The 21,434-nt window shown below is 39.6% G+C and overlaps 1 protein-coding gene and 1 long non-coding RNA gene across 2 annotated transcripts; one reads left to right on the top strand and one right to left on the bottom strand.

The window, feature by feature from the left end:
* Positions 1 to 5,722: 5,722 nt before the first annotated feature.
* adssl (adenylosuccinate synthase, like) lies at positions 5,723 to 14,209 on the bottom strand. The gene is made up of 13 exons (XM_023418405.2): positions 13,959 to 14,209; positions 13,319 to 13,421; positions 12,411 to 12,479; positions 12,241 to 12,291; positions 12,098 to 12,164; positions 11,902 to 12,009; positions 10,429 to 10,510; positions 9,062 to 9,188; positions 8,825 to 8,979; positions 7,876 to 8,000; positions 7,667 to 7,764; positions 6,635 to 6,784; positions 5,723 to 6,528 (listed from the first exon to the last, which is right to left on the bottom strand). Exons 1-13 carry the CDS (start codon positions 14,166 to 14,168, stop codon positions 6,473 to 6,475), a joined length of 1,401 nt encoding a protein of 466 aa, XP_023274173.1. The 5' UTR covers positions 14,169 to 14,209; the 3' UTR covers positions 5,723 to 6,472.
* On the top strand, positions 13,418 to 16,865 carry LOC147818441 (uncharacterized). Its single transcript, XR_015437962.1, has 2 exons — positions 13,418 to 13,628; positions 16,207 to 16,865. It is a non-coding gene; the product is annotated as an uncharacterized LOC147818441 (long non-coding RNA).
* Positions 16,866 to 21,434: the final 4,569 nt, after the last annotated feature.

Here is a 21,434-nt window from a genome sequence, read left to right as displayed (position 1 = left end):
AAAGGCACAATGAACAGCAGCTGGAGGATCGATATCAACATGGGATCAATTGTTAAGATTCATTGAGGTGTGACTGGTGTTTACACCGTCAGCTCAGCTTCACTTCACCCTCTCACCATCCCGCCCTCGTCACCAGCCGCCTCACAGAGCTGCTACTGCCGTCAGGGTGGAGATGAGCTTTCTCAGACAGATGGAGGAGACTGAAGTGACTCACTGTTCATCGCTTCAGCCATGTCAGGATGTTTCAAAGGTGTAATAGTGTTTTGAGAGGAATTACATCTCTCCATCAGTGGGATGATAATAATCAGGTTACTGTGTTATGTAATCGTTAGCTTAAATCAGCTGATCCCAACCAGGAAGTGTTGAAATCTTTAATGTAAACTCAAACGTTCCTCTGCAGTCTGGCTTTTCAGTAAACACGGGTTTTACTCATTAGTCTCTTTATTTTATTCACTAATCTTACCGTAATTATGTTGTAAATTGTATTTTATTGTATTTTACCTGCTCTTTTATTATTAATTTAATTGTTATCAATTAAGTTTTTTGTTTGCTAATGTAATTATAGCTTTTAAAATCCAGCTAAAATCAGCTTTCATACTTGATTTGTTCTTTTCTCTTTAGCTCATCAGTCTGTGAACTCACCTGTATAAAAGGGGTTTACAAATAAAGTTTGATTGATTGATTGATTGATTGATTGATTGATTGATTGATTGATTGATTGATTGATTGATTGATTGATTTTCTACCTCATGGCCCACTTGAAAATCTCAAAAAATGTTTGCTGCCCACATGTGACCCTGTAACAATACAGAGGCCAAATAATATATTCTCACTTTTTATTCTAATATAATGAAGAAACATACGATGTGGCAACAACATAAATCATTATCACTGATCTGTCTAATCAGTGATTGATTGATCAGCCTCAATACATGAAGAAAGAAAATTACCAGTGGTTGTGGGGTCAGACGTGAGCCGACAACGCTGTCGACATTTTGAACCGGGCCATGAGATGGAAAGTTGTGAACAGCTGCTTTAAGTAAAATCAGCTTTGTGTTGAGACGGGTCTTTCCTCTTTCTAAATATTTCATGTTGAAATGTTCTTGGCGGGAGTCGGTGCAGGTCGGTGGGGATCGGTGGGGGTTGTGGAGGTCGGTGGGGGTAGTGGGGGTCGTGGAGGTCGTGGGGGTCGTGGAGGTCATACGTTGCAGAGTGATGGCGGTTGAAGCTGCTGCTGCGTCTCTGTAACTCAAGCTGAAAACAAAACGTGCAGCAGCAGGTGGCGACGTGGACAGATGAAATCCTCGTTCACACTTTGTTTTCGAGTCCATGAGTCCAGCTGAAACAACGTGTGATCGTCCATTTTTACAGCCAAAAATAACCTCTTCTAATTTTTTATTTTTTTACTTTATTATGTTTTATTTTTACATTTATTGTTCTTTGTTGTCCGTCCGTCTGTCCCCCTCTCCTGAACGCCACATCTCAGGAACACCTTGAGGGAATTTCATTACATCTGGCACAAATGTCGTCCTGGATGAACTGATTGGATTTTGGTGGTCACAGGTCAAAGGTCAAGGTCGCTGTGACCTCACGTCCATCCCATTCTTATGAACGCGATATATCAGGAAATGCCTGGAGAGAATTTCATTACATGAGGCACGAACATCCACTTGGACTCAAGGATGAACTGATTAGAATTTTGTGGCCAAGGGTCAAAGGTCAAAGGTCGCTATGATCTTACAAAACATGTTTTTGACCATAACTCAAGATTCATACACTAATCATGGCACAATTTAACACAAATGTCTAAAAGGATAAAATGATGACAGGTCAAAGGTCAACTTCACTATGACATCATAATGTTCTGTGAAAACCCTTCAAGTCATTATTGATCGTGTATCTCAGGAAGAGAAGAAGAGATTGTGCCCATATTTCTGATGTCGAACAGATCATGTGTTGTCAGGTTGAACACGTGAGTCTGAGCGAAGACGACATGTTTCCCACTGAAGGACAGTCGCAACATCCGCTTCACCAGAACACGTGCTTAAGACGTCTTCACTTCAAATATTAAATGTGTCTGGACAGACAGGGAATCAATCACCATGGTAATTCTAGTTCACTGTAAATGTGGTTTAATATGAATCACTTTGATTGGCTGGATGGAAACAGATGGAGTTCTCTGGTATACTTAATACTTATATATGTATCTATACTGTGAGAGATGTACTGTAAAACATTAAAGACCATTTAGCTGATCTCTGTATTCACATGTACAGTTTAAATCTCAAGTATGATTCAGGGACAGAGTTCAACCAAAATGATGCTTTTGGATTTAAATATATTTCTTTTAATTAGAGAGATTAAAAACGTCCAACTTTCTTCTGTTGATTGAGTTTGTTTTTGTTTTTGTTTTTGTTTGTTTTTGTTTTTTAGCATTATTTCACTTATTTGTACAAAATAAAATTAACAAATTTAACCTTAAACAACGACATGTGACCTGCACATCTGCAGATTTCTATTACAAATGACTGGATTAAATTCTTTGACGCACCCTGTCATTATATAACACGCAAGACAAGTTATATCTTTTTTTTTTCACTCGTAACAACAAATGCATCAGTGCATTTGTTTTTTCATTTTTCATGTCATGGACTTTTAAACAATAAAAATAGTAAAATATCACGTAAGAAATCACATACATTTTCTTTTTCTGCTGTTTTGTTTTCAGTTAATATTTTTAATATGTGACATACATTTAGTGAACACTTATTAACTTGTTGTAGGTGTAATAAACAGAGGATCTCTTCCTGTGGTCGAGTGTCTGACGTCGCTGTAGCTGGGTTATGGCGACAGACTGACACATGTATCACAGTTTAACAGCATCAGTCTGTTTCATGTGTTCAGATGATTCATAATGATTTAGCACTTGACACGTCTTTCTCCAGCTTTTCCAGCAAACACTTGATCCGTACCTGCAGACCTGGATTCACTTCGTGCTCTCAACCACATAAACTGTTAAATACATTTAGCTCCTTCAATTCAATCTGTGTGAGAGCTCCAGTCCAGCTGCAGTGAAACAGGTGTCTTATTACTCCACAGAGCAGTTTGAGGAAGCTTCCCAGGAATGTTTAAGAAATGATTATCTATTGTGAGGACAAGTGAACGCAGTAATCGATGTTAAACAGAAAGCTGCAGGCGGAGAGAATACTGCAGGAAAAGCAAATGCTTGGGCAACTTTAGCATTGCTCATATAAAAAACATTTCCCTCTTAATGAATCAGTTAAATCTGTTTTCATCATCATTAATATTTCAATGGGAAAAAAACACCAAAAAAATAAAAACATTGCTGCAGTTTCCTGAAAAGTCATGCTGATATCAAAAGTGGATGAGCGCAGTTTCTACAACACCTCTACGAATGACAGGGCCGCACAACAGGCAGATCCCTGTTTGCCTGTTTTCTCATCACAAAACTAACCAGGTCGGACAAACAGTCACTCATGCAGAGAAGTTAGAAATCCTTACTTCTTGTCGATCAATGGTTGCAATTTCAGGTTCCTTTTTAATTGTTTGTGGTTTTGTTGTCAAAATGAAGATTAATCAATGAAGGTCCAGCAGGTGGAAAACAAAATGTCAGGAGTAAATTTTGGGAGTAGATCTGTTCAGGGAATCTGAGAAGAAGCTTCACTGAAATAAACCCCTCGTATTGACTGACCCGATGATAATTGTGCTCAAAATTACAGCTAAGGGAAGGTGGTAGTAAATAAAAGAGAGAGAGGGAGGGAGGGAGGGGACAGACAGAAACGTGAGGAGGAGGAGGGGGACTGCATCGCTATTATGAGCACTTTATTTTCAATTAAGCCATCTTACATCTGCTGTAAGTTCACTTTCTGCCATTTCTGATGATGCAGGGATTTGTTGGACTGGAAATTGACTGGTTAGCAAACGTCTGCAACTTTGGTCATTTAAGGGAAGAAGCACTTTCAACAAACAGCAGCAGAAAACACTGAAGGAAAAAAAAATTATTTTATCAGGCAGCAGCACAAAAAAAATCAAGATGTGATATGAATGAAATGAGATGAAGAGCTGAATGAGCTGCAACTGTCTGTTAATTGACGGTAGTGAATTTGAAACATTCGTTGCTTTGAATTAATCATTAATCATATACAATAAGACGGTTGCTTCCAACTTTACTTAGTACTATTTAAAGCTCTGGAAAGTCACACTACATCCTCAGGGGAACATGATCGTCTGTGCTGAAGGAAATTTCACTGGTGGCGCCACAAGGCAAGTCAGGTGATCGATCAAAGTCAGCAGGATTCATCCTCTGAGGATCATGAATATCTGCACAATATTTCATAACAATCCCTGAAACAGTTGTTGAGGTGTTTCAGTGTGGAGCTGCGGCGCCTCTTTCGACCTGCAGCCTCAGGACTGTGGCTGACTGGCGTCTCCCCAACGGTTCTTTTAGTACTGATACACGCCCAACAATTTACCAGTTTATTCAACCTGTATGACTTTTTATTACTATATCCAACAGAGTATTTAATGATGTCATTGTAATTTCCCAGCACAGCTCTACCCAACATCAACATCTGAGCAGAATCTCATCTGCCAGAAAGACACTGAAACACCTGAGAAGCTCCAGTTCACTGTTACACCTCCGATCGATGGGCCAAGGAATCCATTTATTACACTTTAATTCACACTCTAATCTGATCCTGAAAAGCTTTTAAACCACGAGAGGAAGTCATCTTAACTAAGAGGGATGTGGAGAGTGAGAGAGAGAGAAAAATATTACAGGACAACCTGCTGAAGCGTCTGCTGCTGCACACCTGCTTTACAAAAGCATTTCAGCAACTTCAACACCAGGAAACACTGACATGCTTTTCTATCCAGACTCCTTTAAACCTGCAGCACCAATAATATTACAGTAATTACAACATTAGCACCTTATAGAGGTGATGTTACCTGTTCACTTCCAGTCGACAGGGAGAAACATTAGCATCATTCAGTCGTATTTGACTCCAATATTCACTTCAGCTGTTTTTGGTCTGTGAGAAACAGACTCACTAAAAACATCTGCCTGGATGAGAGCAGCAAGAACGAACCAGAACAGTGAAGCTGCAGGTCCGGCAGTCACCTCATTTCCCTTATCAGTCTCTTTATTTTATTTATAAACCCCAATGAGAAAGTAGAATATTAATATGAAGAAAATAGCCAGAGCGGTATCAGGAGCAGAACGATGAGGATGTTTTTGTAAAACAATGTTTCCTCCCTTAGATTTCTCATTAAAACCCAACAACGATTAAACTACCGTCTCAAAAACATGTTATTCACACTTTAAAAACTCTTTACTGGAAAACGAGAATCCTCTCCTTGTGGTCGTGGCCTCCGCCACTCGGACTAGTTTCACATTACATGCCTGTTTATCCAGTCACAGAAAATATGAACCATGTGTGAAACTGTCATAATTTCTGTGTGAAGTCTTGAGTTATGGCTTTAAAGTGTTTTGTGAGGTCACACTGACCTGTGACCTTTGACCACCAAATTACAAACAGTTCATCTTTGAGTCCAAGTGAAAGTTTGTGTCACATTTGAAGAAGTTCCTTCACGGCGTCACTGAGACATCACGTCCACCAGAAAGAGACAGGCGGGCAACCTGAAAACAAAATGGCTGCTGCTCTGACTGTCGGAATAAACATAAACTAAATCCTCAAAACACTAAATGTTACAGTTTTTTTTATTGATAACAGCAAGATGAATAAGAGTCTTTTACATTATTGACAAAATGAATGTCATAGAAAACATATTGAGATGTGGTCTGGTGCATCGTTACATCTACACAAACACTGATGTCTCTGTGTGGATTTCTACTTAATCACCTTCATGAAGGATTGCTTTATTTAAACTCCTCAGTGTTGATGTCTCCACTCGAGCATTTAAAAAGCACAATGTTCAATTCAACAATCATTATGAAAATACTGTTACAAACTTAACAACCGAGATGTGTTCATGTTTTTGTGGTTTAAAACTGTTCAATAGAAAAGTTCGCACAATCGTACTGATCGCTGATGGCTTCCAATCGTTTCACCATCTCTTTACAAAATCTAAAAATAATCTCCTGTTTAACACCAAGGCTTCTACATCTGTTGGTCAAATACAGTATATGTAAAAAAAAAAAAAACTAATATGGTGAATGGCAATTAAGGTTAATTAGCTTCGAATGCTAAAAAAATAAACTGTGTGCTTTACTGTGGAATGGAATAAAGACTGATCAATCCATTTACACCAGGTTTTAAAATTTATCATCCTAATAAATATAGAAAACACTGTGGAATGCATAAATTACATCTATGAGGACTTATCGTAAATGTGATGCAGAAGCAGCAACTAAGAGTTTCACAAATAGCCTTGCTGGTGAAGTATTTCCTTTAGGATAGAGTCTGAATTTTAAACTCCTCCGGTCTTCCTGTCAAACCTGAAGTTTGATCATGCTCTCTCTGGACTTGCCGACTCCAACCCACTTCACTGAAATGAGAAAAAACAAAAGACATGCTGTGATTGGCAGGTTTGGCAAAGTGAGGAAGTGTCTGGCTGGAGTTTGTCCTTTAATGTAAAGTGTCTCTTCACAAACCTGGCACTTGCAGGAAGTTCTCAATGAAGTGAATGTAACTCTGCGCCTCGGGCGGCAGCTGCTCGAAGCTCCGAGCCGCCTCAGTGCTGCAGCACCAGCCGGGCAGCGTCTTGTACTCCACCGACACTCGCGTCAAGACGTCCATGTTTGCTACGAGAGGCAGATCAATAACGCTGAATGAAAAATGACGTTGTTGTTTCTGTTTACAGTTACTGATTTATCTAATCTGATACTCTGTGGTGTTCCTGAATGCAGCACAAGCAGCACTTGGAGAATGAACTCTAAATCAGGACAAGAGCCACTTCATCAAACATCTGACCACAGAAATGATGAACGTACAGGAAACCGGTGTGAACGTGCAGCTGCAGCGTCGAACGGAGCAGAAGAAAGAAGCCGTTTCATCTTCCTCCGGTTCATTAGCTTAACAATTCAATTTGCTCCATTTGACTCGACAAGCACAGATACAGACGAGCTGCTGCAAAACAGATTTTCAAAAACCCAAGATGTTGCATTTCCTGTTAGTAAAAGCTGAGCCATTTATAATAAGACATTAGGGAGCATCAAAGTTCAGCTCATCATGTGTAACCAAATCCTAAAGAGCAGCTCTGATGTTGAAGCTGTGTTAAAAGAAAATGATGTTTCTGGCATTAAAACTTTTGTGGATAGATCATCTTAAAAATGAAGATTTTTAATCAAACATTATAAAAACATCAAGACAAAAAGGGACTAAATACATTTAGTGCAGAATCAGTGTAGTGAGGATTTTCTGCTTGAATGTTTTTTTGGGGTACAAGTTTTATATAAAAACTGAAATAATTTCATTATTTTCAGTTGTTTTAATGAATTATTCTAAATAAATAATTGACAAGATGAAAATAATAATCAAAAGTTAATTTGAAATGCTTAAACTAGTGTGTTTATCTTTATAATATATTAAAGCAGCAGTGATGTATTGTCTTACTACGTCTGAATGTTTGACTGTTGATCTGATATTTTTCAGAGCTATGAAACATCCAGGTGGGAGTGACCTACCGGGGAAACTTGGTAGAGGTTGTCCATCGACTTTATAGGCCACACCCACTTTAATCTCAGGTAGCGTGTCCAAAATGTCCAACTTCGTCAGGGCAATTCTACAAAGAGAGAAGTCACTCTGTTCAACTCTGTACATTTCTACTGTGTTTCTACTGTAACGGTAAAAACTCCATCTACGTCAGCAGGTGACATGCTGTGATGTTACTTACGCAGAGAAGCCATTGACCATGTGGGCGTATCTGACCAGAATTAAGTCCAGCCAACCACAGCGCCTCTTCCTGCCCGTCGTCACGCCAAACTCCCTCCCTCTGGACTGTAACAGCGTTCCGATCTCCTGCAGCACCGGAGGACAAACACACTGTGAACTGACGACTAAGATTACAGAGGAAAACACTGAACTAGATTTACTTTAACCTCACCCAGATAATTAGGGATAATGTTTATCTGCCTGTTGTGTGTATTACTTTTGTTGGGAATGTCAGCTGAGCACACACGTCCTTCTCCTGTAACATTCCGCTTCAGTTTCACACGCACCTCACAACTAAAACTGAGTGGAGCCTGTGTAAATGACCAATATACCAAAAATCTTAGGTCTTTAACCACCAATTAAATATGGTCTGAGCCGATGGAACAGTCTCCATGACGACCTGAGAGTGGCAGGAAGTGTTGACGTTCCTCTTCAGCCTGGCTCCTAATTAAATCTGGTTTTTAGTCGTTAGTCACTTTATTTTATTCACTTATTTTATTGTTATTATGATGTAAATTGTATTTGATTCTATCTTATGTTCTTTTATCATTCAATTTCTTATGATTGTTTGTGTTTGCTGATGTCATTATAGCTTTTTAAAGCTATAACAATATAATTATAGCTTGTATCTCCTTGTCAGTTTTCTTTCTTGAGTTGTCCTTTTCAGCTCATCAGTCTGTGAAGCTCTGCTAACTGCACTGACCTGTATGCAAAGTGCTGTACAAATAAAGTTTGATTGATTGATTGATTAATATAGCCGTCGTCGTCCTACAATCACATGCTTGGCTGTAATGACGGTGGTAATCCAACCCAGTGGACCATGCTGGATTTACTTGTGATGAATTTGTCAACATTTCTCTCTAATTATAATAATTCTTATCAACTCATTCAAAAACTGTCTTTGTACTCACATTGTCCTGTTCTGTAGGGAAAGCACCAACGCCCACCCGGGTGGTGTACGCTTTGACGACACCGTATACTCGGCCGACGTATGACGGAGGCACGCCGAGGCCGGTGCAGACTCCTCCCACAGTGCAGTTAGAGGACGTCACGAAGGGATACGTCCCTGGACCAAGAAACATCCGTTAAACCCAGGAGCCAAAAACATCAACACAGCTTCTTAATCAATCCCACAAACTGTCGCTCACCAAAGTCAATATCCAGGAGAGCGGCGTTGGCTCCCTCCACCAGGATCTTCTTACTGGGTCCAGTCAGAGCTTTGTGCATGAAGTACACACCATCAGTCACCAGAGGGCGCAGCCTCTCAGCATATCCCTGAGGAAACAGTCACACCAGACACTCAGACACAGACAGGGACCATCTCTGGTCTACATCTACAGTTCATCGTGTATGAGGAAAAAGACTCTTCAGTAATAAAAAAAACAATTACAATCGGTAAGTACCTCTTTACAATCAGACTCAACTTATAAAGGATTTATGGATGGTTTATAACTAGTTCATTTATCAGCTTGTTAACACTTTATAAATCATTTATAAGCTGTTATGACACATTAGATAAAAAGGGCAACGGTGACCTGTTGCTTGCCAAATAGTGAGCCCACGTGTCTCTGTACTGTTCAGCCTCATATCTCTTTAGTTACTGAGCTTTCTTTGTTTCCTCCATCATCAGCATCTGTAGCTGCTGCTTCATCACATGTTTGTTCAGTTACTAACAATGAACCACCGTCAGCACCTTCATGGTCAGAAAGTTTTGCCTTCTGCTGGTTGGTCTGTTCTTTAGGACTTTAACATCCAGGTAGAAGACAGGTGGGAACCTTCCTTTACCTGGTGAACTGCTCACCCATTCTTTGTCCCACTGTTCACATCTGTGATTCTCCCTCCATCACCTTCATGTTTCTTCTTCTCGTTTTTACAACCATTTATTTATAAACACATCTTAATTTATCAATGAGTTACTATAAAGCTCCTGTTACCAGTTATAAATTGTAGTAACTTATTAGTCAGATTAATGAGCAGTAAATATTAACTTGACGTTGCCAAATAGTGAGCCTGCATCAATTTATGAAAACTGAGTTATAACTTGATTATAATTGTTTATTTATGATTTATAAAGTGTTAACAACTGAATTAATAACCTGACTATAAACCATTTATAATGGTATTCTTACTGTAAAGTGTTACCACTGGCAAAGAAATAACCTTGATCACTGTGATGTCATCAACAAGCAGCATGACAGTGATTCAATATTTAAAACTAACAGGCCTTTTTTTTTCACAGCAGACATTTGACTTGTCACAGTAGGAAAGCACAGGTGGAAATGCTGACATCAACAGCGGCTCCATTTGATTCAAGTGTCCCAGAGAGTGTGACAGTGAGGCAGCATTCACAACAAGCAGCTAAATGGAATTCAGCCTGCCTTTGTTCCTGCTGTGACATTGCAACATGTCTTGTGTGAAAAAGGCCCCAAGTGTCACGATATGTCAATCAAATGAGTCATAGAATATTGTGATATGTGGTTTTGTCAGTCCTGACTAACTGATAACCTGTCCTCACCTTCAGCTGCTCCAGTTCACTGTCGACATCGACGTTGAGGTTCGGATACATGGTCAGGAAATGTTCTGCCAACATACGAAACCTGCAACAAGAGAGTTTCATTTACACAGGCTCGTTTAAGTCTTCGTGCAGCCCCTCTGTTTGCGAATATACAACATGATACACAGGACAGACAAGATATTATAAAGCTTCTATGAAACCATGGCGTCGCCAGATGTCACATGTACCACGGCCAGGTGGCGCCACCACCTGGTGGGAGAAGGTACAAAGTCTTCAGCAGTCAAAGTGATGACGCTAAAAACCAGAGCTGCTTACTGTGATACATGATGGAGATATAAAAAACAAAAAGGGACCAGCAGCCTCCTAATGTCTACAGCAGCCATGCTATATGCTCTTTAACTGACTTCTAAACTAAATGTATTCTGACATTTAGGGACATCATTTGGAAAGAGCTGCTCCAAGACAAACAGACTAAGTTAACTTCAGTATCAGTGGTTCAGGAAATCAAACAGACCTGGTGATTCTAACTGTTAAAACACTGAATAAAGCAGCTTCACATTTAAAGTCAGTGTTTGAGCGACGCTGTACGGAGGACAGAGACTCAGGGAAGAGTTGGAGCTGAGATTGATGCTAACCTTTGTTCTGATTGTTTCTCTGATAACTTATGAAGCAGACGTTCAGCAGGTTTTTACCAGCAGCTGAATGATCCACAGAGGTGTCCTCCTCTCCACAGCAAACACACCAGGAGATTAGAACCAGTAGAAACGCCCAGAAAGCAGTTTCACTTTAACAATCATTGATTCACCGACACTCTTCAGTGACAAAGGACAGGACGTCTCCAGCAGCTGGAAGCTGAGCTGTCTAACATTTCCTCAGCTTGTTTCTCTGATAACTTCAGATCCAGACGTCCGACGACTAAAATCCTTCATCTGCTTCAAATATAGAGCTGAAAACCACCAAGGTGTAAAAAGTGTCTGTGGCTTAAAACTAGATAAAAGTCACTTTTGAGCTTCTGTCAGAAAAACACATGATCATAGAGGATATGATGTCATTGACAGGCAACCAATGAAACGTTACCATCATTAAAAGATAAAGATTCCTCCGGTTCGAGAATTGATGGAAACATTTGTGATAATGTAAGAACACAACTCAACAACATATAGAACATAGATCTAGTTGTTTTTAGACATTTTAATATGGAAAAGTTACAGATTATAACTTTAAATGCTCTGCAACACTAAGAGGAAATTCACTGTTCTCTCAATTGTACAGAGATTCAAGAAGCTCTTAAAATTTTTAAATATTAAACTATTACTACAAAACTTGACCTAGTGACTTAAAATGCTGATCAGAGGTTCCATCAGCTGTTCTAGCTTTTTATCACATCTTAGATCACGAGTGATGAGGCAACATGTGAAGAAAACATGAAAAATAACTAAAGAAATGACAAGATAAAAATAAAAAAACACTCACTTGTCCTCAAAAACCTTGAAATCTGAGACAAGGTCACAGACTCGCAGACCGTTCCGAGCAGCTTTGGAGGAGTACGCAGGTCCGATGCCCTTTTTAGTCGTTCCCAAACTGGAGACCAAACAGAAACCAGTTACACATTAATATACAAGTTTCAGCCAAATACAGAATTATACAGTATAAGAATGAATAGATTTACATTTTCCCTTCTTGTTGCTGCCGCTGCTGCTCCTGGATCCCATCAACAGCTTGGTGGAAGTTGAACACTAGAGGCAGAAAGAGGCGACAGTCAGTCAGGAGACGTTTGTGACTCAAGAACTTGAATGAAGAAATCTTACTCACCAATGTGGGCACGATCAGAAATCTTTAATCTCTCCTCCCATCCTTGTAATCCTGCACGAAACACGATAAATCACATCATACTTTCGTACTACAACAAACATCTATTCCACCTCATCCGTCTGGGCCGTATTACTACCCACAATGCACCTCTCCTATTCATAAAACTTTACCTTTGCCTTTCTGCAGGTTCTTTTCAGCCTCCTCAAACAGACCAGGCAGGTGTATCACCACTCCGTTACCTGTAATGTAAAATTAGACTTTTAACTACTGGGAAATTACTTCATGCATTATCTTATCGCAACAAACTGCTAATATTTTCTCTGAGGTTTTATTTACATAACACATCGTGTTGCCGCTCACTTTAAAAATTGTTCCTTTAATGCTTTTCTCATTTCCTGTTTTCATGAGGGGAAAAATACAGCAAGCATAAAAAGAGGAAATGCAAAATTAAGAAAACACCCCAGTGTTTTTAAATGGTGATTAAGATACAAGAGCACCGAGTACATTTACCTTGACGGCTCATTGTTTAACAGTTGGTTTAGTTTAATCTTTGTGCAGCTGTGTACAGTCCCTGAAGGTCTCCTGTGCACCGTGCGTCTGTTTTCTAGCCACACCTAACTGATGAAATCTAACACTTCAGCACTGAGTCAGAACCGCACTGACTCAACTTTGATGTGATTCTGGAGGATGTTTGCTGTTGAGTAGTATGGTGAGGTGATTGTGTTATTCGATCTACCCTCTGATTACATGAGGTCAAATGAACATAAAGACGAAACCAACAACAACAACAAGCTTCCAGAAGGTGGGATTTAGAGCAGGGCATCAGTTTTTACCTGTGTGTAGCTAATGAACGACACACAGTGTGTGTTGATCCTGTGTGTACACCCTGTGTGTACACCGACACATCTAACAATTAGAGCAGGTCAACTTCCTCATGACACATAAAAACTGATAAGGCAGTCTGCTGTTTTCATGTTTGCTGATAATGGTCATATACTGACATGTTATTGTTGGGATATTAATCTTCCAGCCAAACTTCACGCCTGAGACAAAACAAAACAGAAGGATGGTCTCGTACCGATGAAGGAGACCGCTTTTTTGTTGAGCACTCCACTGGGCAGCAGGTGGAAGTCGTACTCCACCGAGTCCACAACCACTGTGTGACCTGCATTGTTGCCCCCCTGGAAAAAGAGCAACACAGTCAAGTCACAATCAAGTACACAGCAGAAAGACTAATCAACACTGAGGGCAGCTACAATGTCAGGCTCTTATATAACACGTCAGCCTGTGTTGACAGAGTGTTCCCAGGTGGCTCTGGCTACAAGATGAAACTGTGCTGTTAAATCTCTCTGGGTTGAGGAAGAGAAACAGCTGGATAACAACTGGAGGTTAGTGCCTTAGGTGATGTTACAGTCACTTAACACGGTTATCAGTATTTACCGTGCTCAATTACTGGATTTAATTAACATTCTGCGACCAGTTGGCAGAGAGAAATAGGTTAGCAGTGCTTGCTAGCACCAAGTTAGCACTTCCACATCCGGGAGGTCAGGCAAGGTTGTTGACGTCGGAACCAGGTCATGAATATTTAACGGCAGCTAAACGGCAACGACTTTCACCGAACTCCAGTAACAATGAGCGGACATTTTAATCAACAGCAACGACACTGTGTGATATAGTCAGCGTGTAAAATGTGATGTTAACTCAGCGTAGATAAGTACCTGACACCTGCAAACAATATCCGCATCCATTGCGAGCAAGTCCACAACTTTTCCTTTGCCCTCGTCGCCCCACTGCGCCCCGAGCACAACGGTCACTTTGTTCTGGGAATCCTGCTGGCCGCTCTCCCGGGGCCGCTTGACTACCGGCTCCCCGTTCATGGTCAGGATCTCTCGCCCGTTAACGTTCGCCATGGTGCCGTCGGAGTCCATGCTGCTGCCCTCTTCTACAAACCGGAATATCGTTTTACCGCGTTTCTCTGCGTCACGGGAAGTGCGAGTCTCCTCTTCACCACAAGATGGCGACGTTTGTGATTTTCTCTGTGGTTCTTCACAATATAAAAAAAATAGTTATCTAATTATTATTTTATTTTATCTGGTTAATCTTTAATTGAATAACTGACATATACATGTTGGGTTAAGTTCTTATTTGTTTTATGATTAATTAAATCAGAACACTGCAGGGGACTCACGAAGAGTACACAAAGATAAAATGGTTCACTCCTCTCCACTTCCGTCTCCGTCTCTCTGATCCCGGTCGGGCTTGTTTTGAGTTAATCAATAACAGTATTACAACCATATTGTACCGAACCTCGCATTCCTTTGTTTTTGGTCGTTTTGTCGTTTGTCGGTGGATTTTCATTTTCTATTGGAAAGTAGATTTTCAGTTTCAAAAACATTTATTGGTAGAAATGGTGGTTTGCTCTAATAGCCGATAAATTAGCACACAGTGGATTGATTAAATACATTTAGATAAAAAGCCTCCTTCCCTTCAAACCAATTCATCATTGATTGATAAAGGCTCATTATTTGATTAATCAATAGGTGAGTAAAAGATTACTTCTATGCAAGAAAGCACATACTATTCATGTAGAGGAGGGATAGACAATAAATTACTTTAAAGAATTTATTTTATTTCCATTTTAATTTTTTTCTATTTTTATTATTATTATTTTAATTTGATTGAGTAACGGTCTGAAGACAATACGTTAAATATTTCAACATATTACATAATCATCTCTTCTTCAATAAATGATATATAATAGGCTCTAAAATATAACAATATAACATTTATTTATTTATTTATCTATATATATATATATATATATATATATATATATATATATATATATATACACAAGAACAAGACAAGATCAAAAACATGGTTTTGTGGCTTTTGTAGTTTAGTTCCATACACTTAGAAAGTAGAATTGCTTCTCTCTGTTGCTCTCCACTCACATTGTCCTTTCAGTGCTCAAGTAATATTTCATTAATGTCTTACATTTTAGGAAGTTTAGGTGCTCCCTTATTTTTCCAGTTTGACAATGAGTAATAACGATGAGGATAGTATTGAGGGAAAAATAATTTGCCATTCAGTTAAGAATCTTATTTTCTCAATATTTTGAAAGAGACAGATAATTGGCGATAATGCAACTTTATAATTACAAGTTCTAGAAATCCATCTTTCAATGTTCTCCCAAGTCTTTAAATCATTTCATGTGTTTACCAATAATTGACTTTTCCTTTTAACCAGCTCAAATCTGTATCAGCTGGTTTATTGTTATTTGATTAAATAAAAAATGAATCAGTAAAATGGACACAAGCACATAAACACAAGTAATTCAGGCCCTAAGAAGCCGAGTATCACTATCTAATCTCGTGTTCCTGTCCTGTGAAGGGTCCTGTGTCAAAATAGAGTCTTAAACAGTAATTCCACACTGACTCACACTATAACAAACACAGCACTGATTCAATGAGTGCATCAAGGTGATTTTATTAACCACTAGGTGGCAGCAAAGGCAGCATTTTCAACTTGTGTGTAAACCTGTGAGGCTCCTCTCAGTCCAGGTCAGAACTCACTGTTTTTCTTTCCTGTTGCAATAAAAAATTTGCATTAAACTAAAACACAGCAAACAAACTCACACAGAGTGAACCTGCAGCTGTTCCTGCTCAAATCCTCACAGCTGTTTTATTATATGTCTGTCTCAAGATATACTTATATCTTGTGGTAATTTGTAGTTTTATTAGTAAGTAAACTAGGGAATCTGTGGTTTGAGTACATTGTATTTTTGGTGGTAATTTTTGCATTAATATGACGAGCTGGTCTGTTCATGGTCAGTGCAGAGGACTGGATGGTGTCCCTGTGGAGGACGCACAGTTCACTTCAGCAGCTGTCACCTGACTCAGTGATGATGCTGCATGTGAAGATATTTCACTCTGTCTAAATCACTATTTTCTGTTCTTTTACCAGATGAGCAGAATAACAGCCGCTCCACTGATGAGCTACACATCGTCTTATCAGGAACACCCTGCCAATGATGATGGAGTCCTGGGTCGAATATGAACTCATAAACCAGCTGCAGAGAAATAATCATTATTGATCCTCAGCAACCTTTCACTATCCAGTGAACGTGTGAATGCAAAAGTGAAAGTTACCTATCTGTTATCAGTCACACCACAGTTGTTTGCAGGCTGGATTTCAATTCAAAGCACACACCACATCACATAATGCAACGTCATGTATCATGAAAACATTCATTATTAAGTCAATTTCCTTGTTGACAAATTGTAATTTGTCCGTTTTATGTTTCATTTTTTAAATAAATATGATCAGTTTGAAAGGGGGATCTCTTCTAAAATGTTAGATAGACAACGTGGACTTCAAAGCAATGACTCTTCTTCACCTCGTTTAGTTTCATTTAAACACACTGAGGACATTTCAGATTCTGTGTCGGCATGAGGTCAGTCGATGTGTGAGCTCAGGTAACTTCATCTTAATTATGTTTATATCGTCGTGTTTGTTTATGCACATAGGTTAATGATTAAATGCCTTGTTACCCCTGCCCTCTGAGGTAATTTATGATGAGTAATTGTGCACAATATAAATAAAATGAATCTTATTCACACCAACAGCAGACAAATGACAGACTCGTCCATGCACAGAGCAACATTCAGACTTTATTTATTGTAAAAGATTCTTCAAAAACAATTGTAATTCATGTTAAAACCACAAAGTTACAGTCAACTCTTCGATGCAGCAGCTGCAAGAAACTCAAACTTAAATCTTGTACATCTGTATCTGTTCAGAGGGGAAAACGCAGCAGTGGCCTACAGAACTGACAGGCAGATGTTCAGCCACTGGCTGTCAATTCATAGGTCATCACCTCGTGTCCCATTGTTCTTCAGCTACACCAACAGGAAACACTCAGACAGTGAGGTGTGCCGTGTCAGTAGGAGAGGGTGAAGTCAGTATGTGCAGCTTCACGCCGTGTGTGGCGGCTCTCTGCAGGTAACAGCACCTCCACTGGAACAGACAAACACTTCCACATGGAGTTGCTGTTACATCCAGAAAGCACCAGACGCCTCGTCACTGACGACAAGCCGCAGCTTCGCCACTTGTTCTCCGAGTCTTCTTCCTCTTTCTTTTTCTTCCTCTGGGTGATTGGGAAATACACCTGAGACGAGAGCGAGAGAGAGAAAGAGGAGAAACAGAGCAACAGAGGTCAACTCGGCATGTGCACCTGGAGGCAGCTGCTTTAGTACGTGAGGAGGCTCCACTCGCAAGTGACTTTGACCCGGCAATTTCCTCCTCCCAGTTTTTATTGCCTGAAGAGTCGGCATCATTGCTCACACTCTTCCAACAGCGCGGCCAAAGGGCCAAGGCCTGTAGAGATAACACAGATTTTATGGTACCTGTCAACATGAGGGCGCTTTTCAATATGTGAATACATGGGTGTGTCTGACCTGTGTACCTGCAGGCCTCACATTTCCTGCTCGCTCTGACATTCGTCCTCTTAATTACTAAAAGATTGGCTTCACAGTTTGTCAATAATCTATCAGTTTGAACCTGATCATGTTATTTTTTTATTTCTTTTTTGTCTTGTGGAGCTTGCAGAGTAATAACTCTGCAGACTTTGACTTGCAGTAAAACACTGTGCGCAGAAAAACAGAACAATAAAACAATTCAATGATTAGCAGCTCTGTTACAGCACGTATACTTGTACTTGTTTGGTTTTTACTCTGTTGAATAGACCAATCAGACGGCAGCCATCGACCTTCTGACTCATCAGGAACATTTACTTTGTTTTATTCATTGTTCCAAAAAGCCCTAATAATACTACTGACCTAAACTTGTACATGTTTCATTATAATGTTTCATAGAAATGTAGTTGTGGACTTCAGGCTATTAAAGTGAGACAGATTTTGTATTAGAAAATGAAATGTCTCCCCAAAAGTCGAGCTTTTTCATTATAGTAAAACAAACCTTAGTGGGGAAATTAGGTTTTCCCTTTTCACCACTTACTTTTTCTTCAACTGTCCTTTGGAGAAAATAAATTGAAGGTGTCCTTGTACATGATTTTAAATTGTAAATTTCATACAGAACACAGTCGTCGGTTTTGGGCAGGAGCTGCACTCACCTTTAGATGCATGACCCGCTGGTTTCCACAGGACGAGGCCAAAGGTTTGAGGGACGGCAGGTTGTGGTGGGACAGGCGGAGCAGCAGAGGGGAAACACGGCACAGACAAGTAGAAACTCAGCAGCCAGGGCCGAGACAGACGAAGACACAGAGAGCGACAGCGGCCGTGGACGGCGACTGGCAGAGCTGCGTTTTGATGTAAATGGCAGCAATGGCAGCAAAGCACTGGCAGCGAGGCAGAGCAGCCAGTTTAAGGGATCAGGAGTTGGTGGAAGGTTAATTATTACACTCGCTGTCAATATTTAACAGGCCCAGCGCCCTGCCCCTCAGTCCAACATCCTGATTCCACTCTGACTGACACAGAGGGTAGGGCCAGCGCCAAGCACATCTCTTTTGTCCCCGCCACAAAATATGTATTCACCGCCTCACATGGCTGTAGAGAGGAACCCAGTGCACCTTCTGTGAGATGCTGTTTCTGAGTCTTAGCTGTGATTCATAAGACTGTCACATATTCATTGAGATGTATATTGCAAAAGCCATGAGCCATGTAAAGGAACATTTGTTAAAAGATACCCATGATGCACTGAAGTATCAGCACGTGAGCCACATTTATGACTGCATCCATCTCTCTCACACATGCGCACGCACACACACACACATGCACACACACACCTACGCACAGTGACTGGAGTAAGCAGATATGAAGCTCGGAGGTATGAAGCAATAGCACAGGAGGAAGAAAGAGACTGTGGACTGTAGTCACAGAGCCAGTGTGAACGACAGCACAATAAAAGGCTGATTGAATGGTGTGTTAAAGATTGGGGGGGGGGGGCAGAGTGAACTTTGATGCATAGAAATTATTAATAATGTCACAAGGAGTAATAACCGGAATTACACTGGGATAAAATACCTCATCCGGTGGTAAATGACCCTGAATGATGAACTGTAGAGACTTTTGGTCGACTGTAAAAATGGCGCATGACATGTGACTCAAACCATGTGGTAAACTGTGGTACAGTAACATTTATGTTTTAAACTGGTTTAAAAAGCTCCTCTCTGCGTTGAAGCTCATGTTTCTGTAAATGAACCTTCTTCTTATATTAAATCATTGTCTTTACTCTGATTTGTTTGAAGAAGAAGTGATGATGGCATCTGGTGATCAAACAGGGTGAAAGTCTATTGAGTCATATGAACAGGTTCATAATGACAAAGGATGCGGCTGTTTTTCATCCTCATGTGACTTTTCTCATGAGAATCTCTGTTTTAAAGGCCTCACTTTGCAGCTGCAGCACAAACACCTTCATCGCTGTAAAAAAAAGAAGAAAAATCTTACATTTTTCTTCTTAGTAATAGCGTTTTTATATGTTTCGGCTCGTCTCTTATTCAAACACATGAGCTATCTTATCTCAGATGTTGGAGGGGTTGGTCTGCCTGAGTGCAGAGTCCAGTGTCTCTAAGAGAGAGAATATGAGCTCAGTATTAATCTGCCACACAGATAAAGTCGTCTCTCCTTCCTCAGAGTGGTCGGTGACAAAGGTCGTAATAATTTCAGATGCAATTTAGATCAGATAACAGCATCAATCTGCTGAGCATGAAATTATCTCGTGCACAAGGTCACATGCAGCCCTCAGATCTCGGCTGAGGTTGAACTGTTGAACTGATGATTGACGTCATTAGAGGATACAATTTTCTTTTTAATAGAAAGATTGTTGAGTTAATTTAAGATTAAAACAATCTGTATCTTACATCTGTTACTTCGCCTCACTTTAATTTTGTTTTGTATCTGCGGATGATGTTTATATGTATTTAAATTTGTCCCGAGGTTTGATGAGAGAGAACTCACATGTGCAATCCCCTCATTTTACTTCACTTCGTTCCTCTTTTGTATATTTTCCTCATATTTAACTGAGGAGCAGAGATGAGAAGAAAAAGCGTGTGTTTGTTTGAGATATTACATGATTTTGTCAAACATGATGATAATAAAACGTCCGCTTTTCCAACTTGCCTCTTCAAACCTTCAAACATGTTTCCACTTCACACAGCCAGGCCTCAGATATCCCATGACTAATGTCTCTCAGATAAAGAACAAACAGTGTTTTTTCTTTCCTTTTCCGTTTACTTTGCTTTGGTGTTTTTAACATTAAGTCAAGAGAATCAAGAAGTGCAGCACGTCATAAGTTTCTTCATATTGTCCAAACATGATTTAATGTTGACTAAAGACATGATAAAGACTTCTGAGGCTTTAAAATATCATGAATATGAAACATGAAAACGTGAATGTAAGATATAATACGTGTTTGTCCCATTTTAATTCATGTTTGAGCCATGAGGCCATGAGTCAAAATAATAAATATAATCAATAATTAATTCATTAATAGTTTAAATGCAGTGAACACACTTCCTTTATCCCCAAATCAGTTGACAAAATAAATGAACTATAAAATGAATTATAAATTAACTAAATTAATTTTACTCCTCTGTTTATCTTTCAACTCATTGCCAAGAAAGAAGCATGTGTGAGCTACCAGGCTAACTTTATTAGCAGACGCTAACCAATAGCTAAAATGCTTTGGAAACTCTTGCAAGATTTTATGACACAGTTCAGTACATGGATCATTAACATATCGTACACAGGCTGGTAGTTTTATGACGGGAATTAGCTTCAGCTAGGTCGCTGGCAAAAAGGCTGGAGCTCAATGTGTTTAAGCTAGCGGTCAAGCTAACAAGACAGTCCTCTCAGCCACAGTGTTAAGCTGCATTTCTTTGTAAACTCTATTTTCATATTTTAACTAACAAGACTATTTATTGATGCTTTTAATTCATGTTCTTGACTTGTTTCAAAACCTTTAATGACATTTTGTTTACACTGTCTGTCATATTAGTTTTAAAACAATGATTTATCAATTATTCTGAATAAAATTACAGTTTAGAAGCTGCAGTTTGCTGCTTCTGTATCTGAGGCGTATTTAAGTCTGGTAAACCAATACAAACATTCAGTCCACAATCTGCTCATATTCACTGCTGCATATTCTCACAATCTAAAATGTACACTGTGGCACAG

Source organism: Seriola lalandi, unplaced genomic scaffold (genome assembly GCF_002814215.2).
Source record: "Seriola lalandi dorsalis isolate HSWRI2012SDOR001 ecotype SW California unplaced genomic scaffold, Sedor1 jcf7180002054581, whole genome shotgun sequence".
Taxonomy (NCBI): domain Eukaryota; kingdom Metazoa; phylum Chordata; class Actinopteri; order Carangiformes; family Carangidae; genus Seriola; species Seriola lalandi.
This window is presented reverse-complemented; position numbering and strand designations above follow the sequence as displayed.